We start from the raw sequence: 13893 nt of genomic DNA, 5'->3' as shown, positions 1-13893 counted from the left end.
TTTAGCTCTTATTTTGTGATGAAAAATACCTGTTTGAAAGAATTTATTGAGTATATACAGTGTAGTTAGTGGACTAGATGCTACAGTTCATAAGGAGTAGTGAGGAAATTTTGATGGAGAATAAAACTGGAAAAAGTAGGCTCACTGTAGCCAATTTAATCACAATATATCCATAATAATATGTTTTTCTGACGTCCTGCTGCTCTAAAACCCACCTGAGGGCAGAGCCAGATAAACTGAGTAGTTATACCTACTGACGGGTTGATTAGAGGATAAAAAAAAATACATTAGAAGGTACTGAGAGAGTCATGAAACTGTGACTCCTCTGCTGGTTTTTCAGCTGATGGCTTTATTGGGGTTTCTGACAACTGTGTACTATTTTGGGCATCAATCGTGGTTTTTATTCTTTTCTCTCGCTTTTATGCTTCCACATCTGCAGGCCTTATTCTCTCTTCTCGTGCCAAAGTTAAGATTTCCCTCCTGCACCAACTTTTGCAGCATCTGTGCATAATCTTCCTGTTTTATGACTGGATTTAATCACTTTTACAGAACCTTTAAAAGAGCGAAACCCGAAGCTTAGGTATTTTTTTGCTTTGTGGAAAACGCACTTAATGCCTGTTAACCCTTTTATTGTCTGGAGCTTCTAATCCCATATCTTCAGATATGTATTATGTTTTAAGGGTGAAATGGTGAAAGAATGCCATACTATTCTACAACTGCAGTTCATTTTAAATCAGAATTGGGCGCCCAAGTTTGCCCACCGCATGAGTGCACAAAATCAACTAAATATTCATACTGGCTCATTTTGTTCACATATACGACTAAAACTTGGACAAAACCAGGTATTAAAACAGGAAAATGATCCAGAAAAAACACACACACAGCAACTTTTTTTGGAATGGAAAACCAGGCTAACAAATGAGCAGTTGGAGTTACTTTGACCTCAAACCAATTTTTAATTTATCAAGTGTCAGGAAAACACCTAATTTAGGTAAACTCAGCCATTACCGCCAAGAAGAGCTATTAGATATGCAGCCGGAATTTGGACAAAAACGACGTGGAATTGAGGCGCAACTTGATAAGGGCCATCTATCTGAATATTACTGGAAGTATAAGCCTGCAGGTATCATTTTGAACGTGTGGGGATAAAACAAAATAACTTTTTTGCTAAATGTCATAAAACGTTTATGTTGTGAAATAATTTCTCGGAAAACAGACAGTCCATATATGATGGTCCATATGATTCTCGTTTCCATTTTTTTGACGAAAAATATCAAACTCAGACCATCAGATGCGTCAGACACCCCCACATTCCACCCCTCACCCACTCCCAACCTTTTTTTTTCTTTTTCACCAAATAGACTTGTTGCCGAGGCAACGCGGAGATGCAAAAGCGCTCGGAGGGTGGGCGTCATTTCAAATCTGGGCACACGCGAACAGTCATGCATCTTCTCTCACAAGCCCACGCGCGCAAAAAATAGACATCACATAAATATAGTATGACCCACAGGCAGTAGAGAGAGGGGGGGAGTGGTGATGATGATGATGATGATCATGGTGGTGGAGATGAAGATGCATTTCCTCCACAGTGACTCACGCTCTTATCCCACGCTGCTGCATCTCTGTACAGTAGGTCACAGGTGCAGCAGCTCCCGGTGTCACGTGACTCCTGCATGGGGTCGCGTGACGTAAGCAGACAAGTCTGAAGCAAAAAAGACAAACAAAAAAAAGATGTGTGTGTGTTTTTGGATGGCGGCGGCAGGGGTTCGTGCAACGGAGCTGTTAGCAGAATCGCTTTTCGGCACAGCGTTCAACGTGACATCATGAGACTCAAACCGTTTTGCTTTCGTGTTGTTCCCCCTTGTTTGAAGGACACACCCTTTATTATACACGAGTGTGTTCAATTAGACAGGTCACGTGATGTGACATACAATAATCCAATAATGAGAAAAACAACAACAAATGAGAGCACAAAAACATTCATAATGTCAACACCCCCACTTGCTCACATTTGGGTAACTTCCTGACCCTTAACATTTCAACCTAAATACATTCATGATACACCAAACATAAACACTTCATATTTCTTTAACTTAGTCTTTGTTGCTGGTTTCGTTAATACATCTGCAACCATTTCATTAGTTGGACAGTACTCTAGAGAGACTTTTCCTTCTATTACAACTGATCTGACAAAATGATATTTAATATCAATATGTTTACATCTTTGTCTATACACTGGATTTTTGGCTAAGGATATGGTACCCTGATTGTCCTCATAAATCTTAGCTAAGTAATCCATACCATCCATGTTGAACAACAGTTGTTTCAAGTATAAGCATTCCTGTACAGTAGCAGCTAGTGCCATGTACTCTGCTTCACATGTAGATAGAGCTACTGTAGGCTGTCTTTTAGTCTTCCATGAGACTAACGGACCGTCTTTATTTAGACTCATACAGTAACCTGTTCTACTTCTTCGATCTGATGCGTCACCTGCCCAATCTGCATCACTGTATGCATGTATAAGGTTATCACAGGCACCCCTTTTAAAACATAGTTCTTTATCTTGTGTGCATTTTAGATACCTGAAAACATGCTTTACAGTATTCCACTGCTCTGTGGTTGGGTTTGCAAAGTACTGTGCCAGTTTACTTACTACATAGCTTAAATCTGGTCTTGTACATGTTGACAAATAGATTAAGCTTCCTACTACCTCTCTGTATTTTCTGGCATCACTCATTATTTCAGCATTATCAGCATAGTTAAGTTTCTGCTCACAAGGGGTAGTTCGCGGCTTACAGTTCTGCATGTCAAACTTTTCCAGTATTTTCCTCACATACTTCGATTGTGACATTTTAATACTGTTAGCATCTTTCTCAAAATCAATGCCAAGAAAATGTATCAACTTTCCTAAGTCCTTCATCCTAAATTTGGATGCAAGTTTCTCTTTTACATCTCTAAGGATATTCGTATCACTGGCAGCAATAATCAAATCATCGACCCATATAATGATAAACACAGTTTCAGTATCAGTAATCTTTGTGTAAACACAATGATCAGCAGGGTTTTGAACAAATTTGTTTTCACATAGGTAGTCATGCAGCATTTTGTTCCAGTTTCTGCCTGACTGTTTAAGTCCATAAAGAGATTTTTGCAGTTTATACACCAGTCTTTTTTCTTGGGATTCCTTCTTGTAGCCCTCTGGTTGTTCAATATAAAGTTCACATTCAATTGGGGCATGTAAATATGCTGTCTTTACATCCATCTGGTGAACAAACATGTTCTCCTGTGCCACCTTTTGCATCAGCACTCTGATGCTCGTCATGCTAGCAGTTGGTGAAAAGGTTTCATCATAGTTCACACCTTTCTTTTGACTGAATCCTTTAGCAACATATCTAGCCTTGTATTTGTCTGATCCATCACTGTTCCTTTTGATTGCATAGACCCATTTACCCCCCACTACAGCTTTACCCTCAGGTAAGTTGGTCAGGGAAAAAGTAACATTGTCCTTTAATGACTGCATTTCCTCATCCATGGCTGTAACCCATTCTTTTGCATTCACAGATGTTACAGCTTCTTTGAAGGTTTGAGGTACTCCACTTATCAGTCTGTAACAATAATCAATGTTACCCATCTGCTCTTCATCAATGCTACATACATAGTCATCTAAATAACCAGGTTTCTTTCTCTCTCTGACAGGGCCTCGCCTCTCAGGTTCTTCACGTTTTGTTGTTTGACTGGTACTCGCTATTGGTTCTTCTTTTGTCCTCAGTTTATGGTCAGAAACATTTACTGGATCAGCATCTGAACTTTTGGTTGCTCTAGAACCAATTCTAATCATATCATCATCATCATCCAAAGTTACACCCGTCTCATTTTTCTCTTTGGATACAAATTCCACAAGCCTGTGTTTCAGGATTTTCCTGCTGTTTGGATAGTAGACCATATAGGCTGGACTATTCTTGTCATACCCTATAAAAATGCCTTTTTCACACCTTGAATCCAGCTTCCCTTTCTCTCGTTTATAAGTGTAACAAACACATCCAAACTTGTGCATCCTAGAAATGTTAGGCTTCCTGCCCGTCAACATAAAGTAGGGCGTTTGCTTTGTGCGATTATTAAAACATCTGTTTCGCACTACAGCAGCTGTCTGAACTGCATATGGCCATAACATTTTTGGTAACTCACCATCGATCAACATACATCTAGCCATGTCAAATAGAGTTCTCCAGTTTCGTTCTGCCGTACCATTTTGATGTGGAGAATATGGTGCTGAGGTCTCGTGTCTGATACCATTTCTGCTCAGTAATGTCTGGTACTCTTTTCCTGTGAATTCTGTACCATTGTCTGACCTCATGCATTTAACCTTTCCATGTGGGGCCATGTCAGCAATAAACTTTTCAGTAGCTTGTACTGTGTCACTCTTGTTTTTCAAAAAGTATACAAAGACTGCACTGGAATAATCATCTGTGAAGGATAATGCATATCTGTGACCACCTTTAGACATTGGGTCTATAGGTCCTGCTAAATCTGTGTGGACCATTGCTAGTGGTTCTGTAGCTCTTGCATCTGGTCCCTTGTTCCTAGTCTGAACAAATTTTCCTTTTGTGCAAACTTCACAATATGGCTCACTTCTCCCTTTAATTTCCATGCCATGAACGACATTTTCTAGCTTCAGTACATCTCTGTAATTGCAATGTCCAAGAATCTCATGCCAACTTTGTAAGTCATAGCATTTTTTACACTGATCACCACATTCATTGTCCATCGTTTGTAAGTAATACAGTTTGTTACATACGTGAATGGGGAACTGGGTGTCGTCTCTGAGAAGAACGTTCTTTCCTTCTTTGAAAATCACCGTTGCTCCGCTGGATGTTGCAGCTTTCACTGAGAAGATATCTTGCGGGTATGAAGGGATGTACAGTGCGTTCCTCAGCACTGTTTTAAGACGTCGACCTCTGCTGTCGATCAAACACACTTCCGCGTCTCCTCGTTGCTTAGCAACTCCAAAACACCTGGATCCATCAGCCAATTCCACGCAGTGCGTCTCGGCCTGGAAACTTTCATCAAACTTCCGAAACTTACTGATGTCAGTGATTATGTGCGATGTCGCACCAGCGTCCACCATCAGACCTCTCCTCTTGATGCCGTCCACTCGCTTGTCCGCGTCGCTCACCCGGAAAGCAAACTCTCTGTCGCCGCCCGTGTCTTCGGCTACTTTCCGCGCGTTGTCCCGTTGTTTTCTCCGTCTGCAGGTCGCGTTGTTGTGACTGTTATTCTTACAGTAACTGCACCACTGCTTCCGCTGGCAGGTTCCGCTTATGTGGCCTTTCATTCCACATTTGAAACATACGATCTCAGAACTTCCTGCTCCAGGATCATTTATGCCTCTTGGTGCGCATTTGGACCCGGAATGTGCTTTAGCTTTCATCACGTTGTCCTCAGATACTGTGCCACGCATATTTTCAATGTCTTCAAAACTTCTGAGTTTAGTCTTAAACTCTGCAAAAGTCAATTTATCACCATCTTCGCTTTGAGTAGTATAAACAGCAAATGGCTTGAATGTCTCTGGAAGTCCTTTCAGAACCATGGCGATCAGAAGTCCGTCGCTCAGCTGCTCACCTGCACTCCTTAAAGCGGTGATCGCGGTTTCAGCTCTGATGATGAACTCGGTAACCGACTCACAGGGTGATTTCTGCAGTGAAGTCAGCTCAGTATATAGGTTAATCACTCTGGGCTTTCCTTTGCCGGCGTAATGGGCCCGCAGGATTCCAAGCGCCGCACGTCCGTCATCTGCCGCATCATGCATGACTAGTGATAGACTCTTGTCATCCAAAAACTGAATGAGCTCTGCATAAGCCTCGGCGTTTTTCTGTGCGTCTTCCTCTTCATCGTCTTCATCAGAGGGGCTTGTCAAAATTGTCTGTTTCAGCCCTTGCAATCGAAGGTGTCCAAGAAACTTTGTTTCCCACAGTTCGTAATTTTTCTCGTCTCCATCAAAGAGAAGTCTTGACCAGCGGCTGTGTGCCATGTCCTTTTCTCGTGTGGTCATTTTCCTTGTCTCATAATTAATTCTGGGCCCATAACCTGTTAGCAGAATCGCTTTTCGGCACAGCGTTCAACGTGACATCATGAGACTCAAACCGTTTTGCTTTCGTGTTGTTCCCCCTTGTTTGAAGGACACACCCTTTATTATACACGAGTGTGTTCAATTAGACAGGTCACGTGATGTGACATACAATAATCCAATAATGAGAAAAACAACAACAAATGAGAGCACAAAAACATTCATAATGTCAACAGGAGCAGACCGCGGGCCGAATCTGGGCCAGCAGGATTAGCGGCTTGTTGGATAGAAATTGTTGGGAGGAGGACGAGGTGGGAGGGGGGGGGTTGGTGGTTGGGGGTGTAGGAGGGAGCGCGCGCGCGTTTTTATGTTTGTGTGTGGAGGTGTTTGTGTGTGCGTGCGTGCGTGTGTGTGTGTGAAGGTGTGCGTGCTGACTGCAGTCAGAAAATAATTGTATGTATGAGTTGATTCTGCTTCCAGGAGAGAGCGGTGAGCGTTCGGCGAAGATGCGGAAATGAAATAGAAACTCCGCGTGCAAATCCTGAACACAGGTGTGGCAGAGCAGGACGACTTCGTGGTTTGCATGATTTTTGCATTTAAACTTCTAGTTTCGATTAAACAGGAGTTTATGTAAAAAATAAAATAAAATAAAACTCCACATCATAACAAGCCTGACCTGAATCTTTAAGTGTTTGTATAATCCGGGAATCTTTACATTATGTGTTGTCAATGTGTGCGTGTGCGCGTGTGTGCATGTGTGTGTGTGTTTGTGTGTTTTGAGATGGATTAACCTTTGTGAGCGTCTGATGGGATGAGAGGGAAGCGTCTCCTTGGCGACCGATAGCTGAGGGCGGGGATGGGGAGGGGGATGAAAGTGGGTCATCATCATCATCGTCATGGCCGCAGATTAATCTGGATATCCAGACGTGCATTTATCAATCGGCAAATAAATAATAAATACAAGTGAGTGCAAGACTGGCGACCTGTCCAGGGTGTACCCCGCTTCTCGCCCGGAACGTTGGGTGGAGATAGACACCGGTAACCCTCCGGACCCCACTGAGGGACAAGGGTGTAAGAAGATGGATGGATGGATGGATGGATGGATGGATGGATGGATGGATGGATGGATGGATGGATGGATGGATGGATGGATGGATGGATGGATGGATGGATGGATGGATGGACGCGCCAAGTTCAGTCTCTTGGGGAAGCGGGAAGTATGGGAAATATCAAAAATTAAATTAAAATCAGAGGAGATGAGGATAGCGTTTTATTGTTTGTTTGTTTTGTTTTGCATGTTCACGCACTTTCGCGGAGCGCCCGTAAAATTTAATAAGAAATATTAAGAGAAAACATTCAGCCTTGTTGGTTGAAAAAAAATAAAATTAGGACACACTATTAAATATTCAGTTCCTCCAAAAGAAATATTCCAATATGTAGTATGCCTTTTGGTCCTTTTCTTTCTTTTTTTTTATTGAATTACATGGAAACAACAACATTTTAAATTTGAATATCAATTGATGAATTTATTTAAGATACTTCACCACAAGAGAAAACAAAACATAAAACTACTGCCAACTATAAGTTGAACTTAAAACACTTTGATCATTAAACAAAAATTAAAAAGTTACCACACCGTACTCCACTGGGCGTGATGCAGATTGTAAAATTGAACTCAGCTGATTATTGATAACATGCAATTCATAATTTAATGAAGACAACGTAACATTTTTACGTAGAATTGGTTTGGGTGCCTGCTTTCCCTAAATAGTCTTATTTCAGCAACGGTAGTGGGAGACATTAACAACAATCTCCATCAAAATTAACACTTCAGCTACCAGAAACATCCTCATGTTGTTTACATATTCAAATTTAATGCTAAAATTACAGGAAAACATGATGTTACAGCTTTATTTTTACAGTATTTTGCAGCCTGACACTGACGGAATGATAAGTTGAAGCGCAATAAAAAAGAAAAAAGAGAAAAAAAACATTGCCACTTCTTTAGTCTCATCTAATTAAGATCAACCCAGAAGGCAGCTGCAGACACGCATCTCCCAGAGGATGGCTGAACAAACACTGCGGGTCATGAAGAGGCCAGCAGCCTCTGGAGTCACAGCAGCCTCTCTCTTCAAAGTTCGACCTCACCGCAGCCTAATCTGACTCTGGAGCCAAAAGCTTCCATCTCTGACCTCATAGCTGAATAGCCCGACAAGTAAGACACATAATGGACTTGAGCGTAGTGTCAGGAAGACGGTTTAAAGGTCAACGCGATGCCTGCAGTGAGGCTGGGGAGACGCAACAGAAGCAGGAAGTGATGTATGTAATCCGTTACTGATTGGGAGATTGGATTAGAGAGTTTAGGTGGAAATCTGGAAATAATTCATAAAATCTTAAACAAGCTTTTGCTGAAATGTGATTTGACATTTTTAGCTGTATTTCACACTGCTTGACATTTATTATGATATTAAGGGAGCGATAAATCGCAATATTAAAGCTGGAATTATAAAACACGTTTTTTTTTCACTTTTCTTTCACTTTAGAATCACCAGATGTAAACCTGCACAGCAGTCTGTCCTTGAAATAATTTTTCTCAGATGTTCTTGCACAGCAACACGGAGAGCCTGAAGTTGTTTCTCTGTCAGAAATGACTTTTCTCAGAAATATTGAATGGACTTTTCAGAGTCGCAGATAAGAACTTTTCTGGATCGCAATGTGTGATGAAGTTCCCTCTGAAGTCCAAAAACTCGCTTAGCATGCCTTTGGTGACGCGCATTTCAGTGCAACCCAGCTGGTGGCGCGGGGTCATTGCCGAGCACGAGTCTTTCCAAATGTGTGTGCATTCAAAACAATGGCATTTGCCCACATGCTCCAACAAACAGGCGTGCTGTTTACGGTCCAAACAGGCCAGGAAGAGTCTTCAACTGGTTTTAATGTCATTCCAATAAGACTCTGAGATAAATCACTGCCACCAATACATTCATGAAGCAGTGCGTGGCACGAGGGATGCGGCTCATTCTGCTAGCATCTTTGGTCAAGATTATCTGAGTGTGGATGGATTGCTGTGTAATTTAGGGCAGATATGTACTGAACCCAGGGGGCACAAAAGGCAGATTTTGGTGATGTTTTGGGGTTTTAGTGAACCATCTGGATAATAAGAAGAGATTGACTTACTTTTAAGTTGTTTAGAGTTTCGATTTATTTTTTTTTCCGTTTGAATGTCTTCTACGACGTTTGTGCATAGAAGAGATCCTTGACTGTTCCTCTGTCCAGTCTTTGGTCTTCTCTTTTGCAGTGGGTGTTTTTAGAATAATTTCTTTATTTGTTCATTTTATGCCAAAACTTGTCAAAATGTTCAGCAGATTTTTATCTAGTATTTAATTGCAAAAACTACCTGTTTGCGACACTATTGCAATGTTGCAGAACGTTTTAAAAAGAAACTAGCCTACAGCAATGCAGGTCCTTCACTGTCCTCAATTGTGAGCTGGAAATATTTTCCTTACATTCACTAATTATTTTTTTGGCAAAAAGCCTAATCATTAGTTGTGTTGCAGAAATTAGAATTAGAATTATGGAAATAAATTATCTTAATGGTGACACGACAATTTTAAGAAAACTCAGGTTTTTCGATAAAGATGAGGTGGTTTTTCAGCGCGAACCACGAAGAAGACAGGAAGTGGTAGGAAGATGGAGGCACAGCATGTTTTTTAATGACTTATCGTGTGAACAAATTTATTCACGTGTGATTTTAATTGCATTTCTTATTTAATGCAGTTAAATATTTATTTCCTCTGGCATAATGAGGAAATAATGTCCTCAAAATGCTACTCTTTTAAACACAATTGTAGAAATTGGCAAATTTAGCAAACAGTAGCAATTTTCTGACTTAAGAAGATCAAAACACATGTTTTCCTGTCTTTCCCATTTTGAAATCCAGCATATTGTAATCCATGGAAACAGACAATTATGGTGTATCAATTTTTTAAAAATCCAACTTTTTATTGGAAATTGTTGCATTTGATGTTTTTTACAGTGTAGGATTATTCTGCTGCAATAAAAAGTTATTTTAAAACTTTTTTGGAACCTTTATGTCAATTACCAATACGTCTTCAGAGTGGATTTAAAGGTAGAGAGAGCTATGAATTTTATCTTTCTGTACCGTAGCAATGTTACCGTCAATAACGTGGCAGCAGGACAGTCTGCTAACCACAGTGAGTTGATCTATAAACCGACGCAACGGAAATATTAACAAAGGAACCACAGGAACGGTAGAAAAACGAATAAGCAACCAACATTCTGCCAGTACAGCATAGTTGGAGTGTTGGGCTAAAGTCCAAGAACTGATAAGTGTGTGTGTGTGTGTGTGTGTGTGTGTGTGTGTGTGTGTGTGTGTGTGTGTGTGTGTGTGTGTGTGTGTGTGTGTGTGTGTGTGTGTGTGTGTGTGTGCGTGGGTGCATGTGTGTGCGTTTGTGTGTGTGACACAACGTGGTGGAAAAGAGTGCCAGTGAGCTCTGTATCTCATCTTCTGGACAAGTCCTTAATCTGTGTGACCCAGTGAGGGATTATGGGGGTTCTGTAATAAAAGGGGACTAGAAGCGAAGCTTTTTCAACTCCCTACTTTGTTTCTATCTTTGTCTCTACAGATTTTATCAATATAATGAACTAATTCCTGGACGTGTTCTTTACTTTAAGCAGAGAAGTTTTAAATTGTAACGTATGAGAAAATTAGATTTTTAAGTGCAACGCCTCCGACCGCATCATGCTGACGGGGTTATTGGTTTAGAAAGCATTTTTCTGCTTCTGTCTTGTAGTCATCACATTATACCCTCAGTGATGGGAAACCGACAATAGTTTGATTTACACAGTTAGAGATTAATATTTAATCAGCTTGAAATACAGAAAGCTAAATCGTCACAGCTCAGTATGCTTTTCTTAATATCCTCCTTAAAGCCACCATCTCTTTTTTGAGTTCAGTTCACAGCCTATTAAGAGTTCACATATTCTATTAATGGTGACAGAAGACAGAACGTGAGCTATTTGCATGCAAAGAAAAAAAATGATGTTTCTAGGCTCAAATGTGGGGTTTTGAGCCAGAAAACACTTTTAATGTACGGTGCTGTCATGATGTGGGGCTTGCAAAAATGAATTTGAGTTAGAGTTAAGTTCTGCAGAAAAATCCACGGATGCTGAACTACAAACGGGCGACAAAAGCTGCGTTTTTCCTTAAAACGCAATCAGCCACTGGACGAAAATTATTGAAATGTTAAAAGAATCAACAGTTCAGCTACAAACGCTGAAGGACAAAACAAAAGTGAAACAAGGAGGGGCAGATTTCTCACCAGCATTTACAAAAAGTATAAAGTTTAACCTCTATGTTTATATCTTTAACTTGACCTGCTTGCTTTAAGGCTTGATTTTAAAAGGACAGCAGAAAAATCTCACGTTAAAAACGAGACAAAGCTAATGTAAGTAGCTGGAGCGCTACATTGTACTTATCAGTGCTGGTTAGCATTTTCCTCCCCTTATTTCGTGGTTGGTTGAGAGCTGGTCGTTATTCGGTGTATTGTATTTCCCTACAACTTTGAAGTCGAAAAGCCGATGCAAAAGGAGACGCTCCCCCCTATTCACAGACATATGGAGCAGAGTGGGTGTTGATTTCTGCCCCCGGGGGTAAACGGAGCCGCTAAATGTCATATATGTCACGTTAACTATTCATGCGTCTGATGTTTTCCCGGGTGAAAGTGTCTTGGGGAGAGGGGTTAGGGTTTGTGGGGGGGGCCGGTGTGACCACCACTGTCTGCAGTTTGGTGTGTGTGTGTGCTTGTGTGTGTAGGAGAGAGAAAGGTGGTGGTGGGGGGGATTTCCTGGACTCATCGGTGGGCTGAGCTTTGTCTGAAAAAGAACCACGTGAGCCTGCATTAAAACCTCATTTAAGAGGATTCAGGACAGATGGTGTGCCATTGTTTGAGGATATGTTTGTATTAGAAAACAGGGTGAGTGATGGAAGATGGAAACTGACCCACACACACGTACACACACCATCTCCCTTTCCCTTTAATCCTTTATTTCATTCTGTAAACACGCCACACCCACTTTTGACCACTTCAAGGCCGCGTTCCCTCACCTTGCTTTGGGTTTTTATTGGATTGCGTCGCGGGCCAATCGACGGGCAAACCTCGGAGACAAACAAAGGAACCCTCTCTTACGTGAAGCAGGGCACATGGCCGTTTCACCGGCTCAGGAGCTCCGATTGGTCATGGAATAATCCAATCCAAGCTGAAATCAACTTAAGTGGCAGCGGTTTGCACAATGGGAGCTGAAGAAAAGCAACTTTCAGAGAGTTGAACTTACACAAACTCAGCCGTCGCCAGTCTTTGCACTCCTCTTTTTTTTTTCTTCCCCTGCACATTGCATCCCTTCCTGCTGTACTCTCAGTTTCTCACCAGATGGAGAGGGGGCGGCGAGCGCCTTCTTCTGCATGTGTGGCTCTGTGCAGTCCAGAGTATTCATGCCTGGTTACCCGTGAGTTTGCATATTTGCATACCCTGAACATCCTGTCCTTCCATGTTGAATGAGGATGAAATAATAAGAGCAATCAGCTGCAGGGGGGCGTGCAGCTGCTGATGGAAAGCAGTTTTTTTTTAATTATTATTATTATTATTATTTATTTTTTTAAGTGGAAATGAAGCACAATCATCAAGGTGCATTTGGAGGCTAATCTGCAATCATCTTTTGGCTGGAGGAACTAATCTGCATGGGTGAAATAAATCCTGTCTGTCATCGCCTTTGCATTCTGAAGCTGGATTGTTAATATACATAGATAAAGAGAAAGAGAGAGAGAGTGTGTGTGCATGAGAGATAGAGAGAGGGAGAGTGAGAGAGCACTAAGCTGAAACAGGGAGGAGAGAAAGAGAGGGGGAGTGTGTGAGGGAGAATCAAGTCACCAGGACGGGCTCCACTGTTAACGCCGTGAAGGTTTGAGCGCGAGCACCAGGAGGCCACATTCCGCGTGAAATAATGGATGGAACAAAGCCGGCCATGGAGTCCAACGCCGAGGAGACCCAGGACGAGGGGCAGGAGAGCAAAGGTACGCGCTGTCATCTGCGCCTTTTCTCCCTCACCTCCGTTTTTTTTTTTTTTTTTTTTCTTTGCGTCTGCGCCAGCCCTGAGCGGTTTAACCTACTTGCTATGGCGACACAATAGCGCCCGGGTTTGTTATCATTTCGGGGCATTTAAGTGCCAGTGCTGGCGGGTAGAGATAGCAGATAATCCTCGCGGTGTTTGCAGGTTATTTTTCACGTTTGTTGCGCGATTCTGAGGCGGACCGAGGAGCGAGAGGTGGAGGGTGGGTTGATGGGTTGGTGGTGGGCAGAGGAAGGTATTTAGAATGGTCGAGCGGGGGGGTTTACGGAGCGTGAGTTAATGCCAATTTGCTTTTGCGCTGCTGCACCATCATGAGCTTATTTTGTGCCTAATGAGCGGCTGATAAAGGCAGAGGCGGCGCCGCGCTGCGCTCCGTGCGCGGCGGCATTGTTCTCCTCCAGGTGGATCCTCCCGCCTCCTGCAGCCGCTTCCATGATTATCGGCGGGGGGCTCTGGGGCTGATCTGTCAGCGGCGTGATTGATGCGGCACGCTGCAACAGAAGATGTTTTTTTTTTCTTTCTTTCTTTTCTTTTCTCTTTTTTTTTTTGCGCGACAGCAAGGATCAGTTGCAGTCGCTGGAAAAATAAAAGGAGCAGCGGCGCTCTTGGCGCAGTGTCGATCATTTGCAAGCCCCCATAGACATGCATGTTAACGAAGCCCCTGATCCGCACAGTTAATGTTTCAT

General features: G+C 42.2%; 1 protein-coding gene and 1 long non-coding RNA gene across 3 annotated transcripts in view; one reads left to right on the top strand and one right to left on the bottom strand.

Moving 5' to 3' along the window:
• The window catches only part of LOC103474773 (neuronal membrane glycoprotein M6-b-like), a 41366-nt gene that overhangs the window by 3442 nt on the left and 24031 nt on the right, over window positions 1-13893 (top strand). Inside the window, exon 1 of one of the 2 annotated variants that reach the window (XM_008425993.3) lies at window positions 12799-13151. The exons of the other annotated variant lie outside the window; for it this stretch is intronic. Within the exon in view, the coding sequence (XP_008424215.1) occupies window positions 13082-13151 (70 nt within the window). The 5' untranslated portion in view covers window positions 12799-13081. Of the gene's footprint in view, window positions 1-12798; window positions 13152-13893 lie in introns of those variants that run through there. 2 annotated transcript variants of the gene reach the window in all.
• Window positions 1-13893, bottom strand: part of LOC103474765 (uncharacterized) — a 45307-nt gene that overhangs the window by 18667 nt on the left and 12747 nt on the right. The gene's annotated exons all lie outside the window — the stretch shown is intronic.

This window comes from Poecilia reticulata, chromosome 2 (genome assembly GCF_904066995.2).
Source record: "Poecilia reticulata chromosome 2, P_reticulata-male-v2, whole genome shotgun sequence".
Lineage (NCBI taxonomy): Eukaryota > Metazoa > Chordata > Actinopteri > Cyprinodontiformes > Poeciliidae > Poecilia > Poecilia reticulata.
This window is presented reverse-complemented; position numbering and strand designations above follow the sequence as displayed.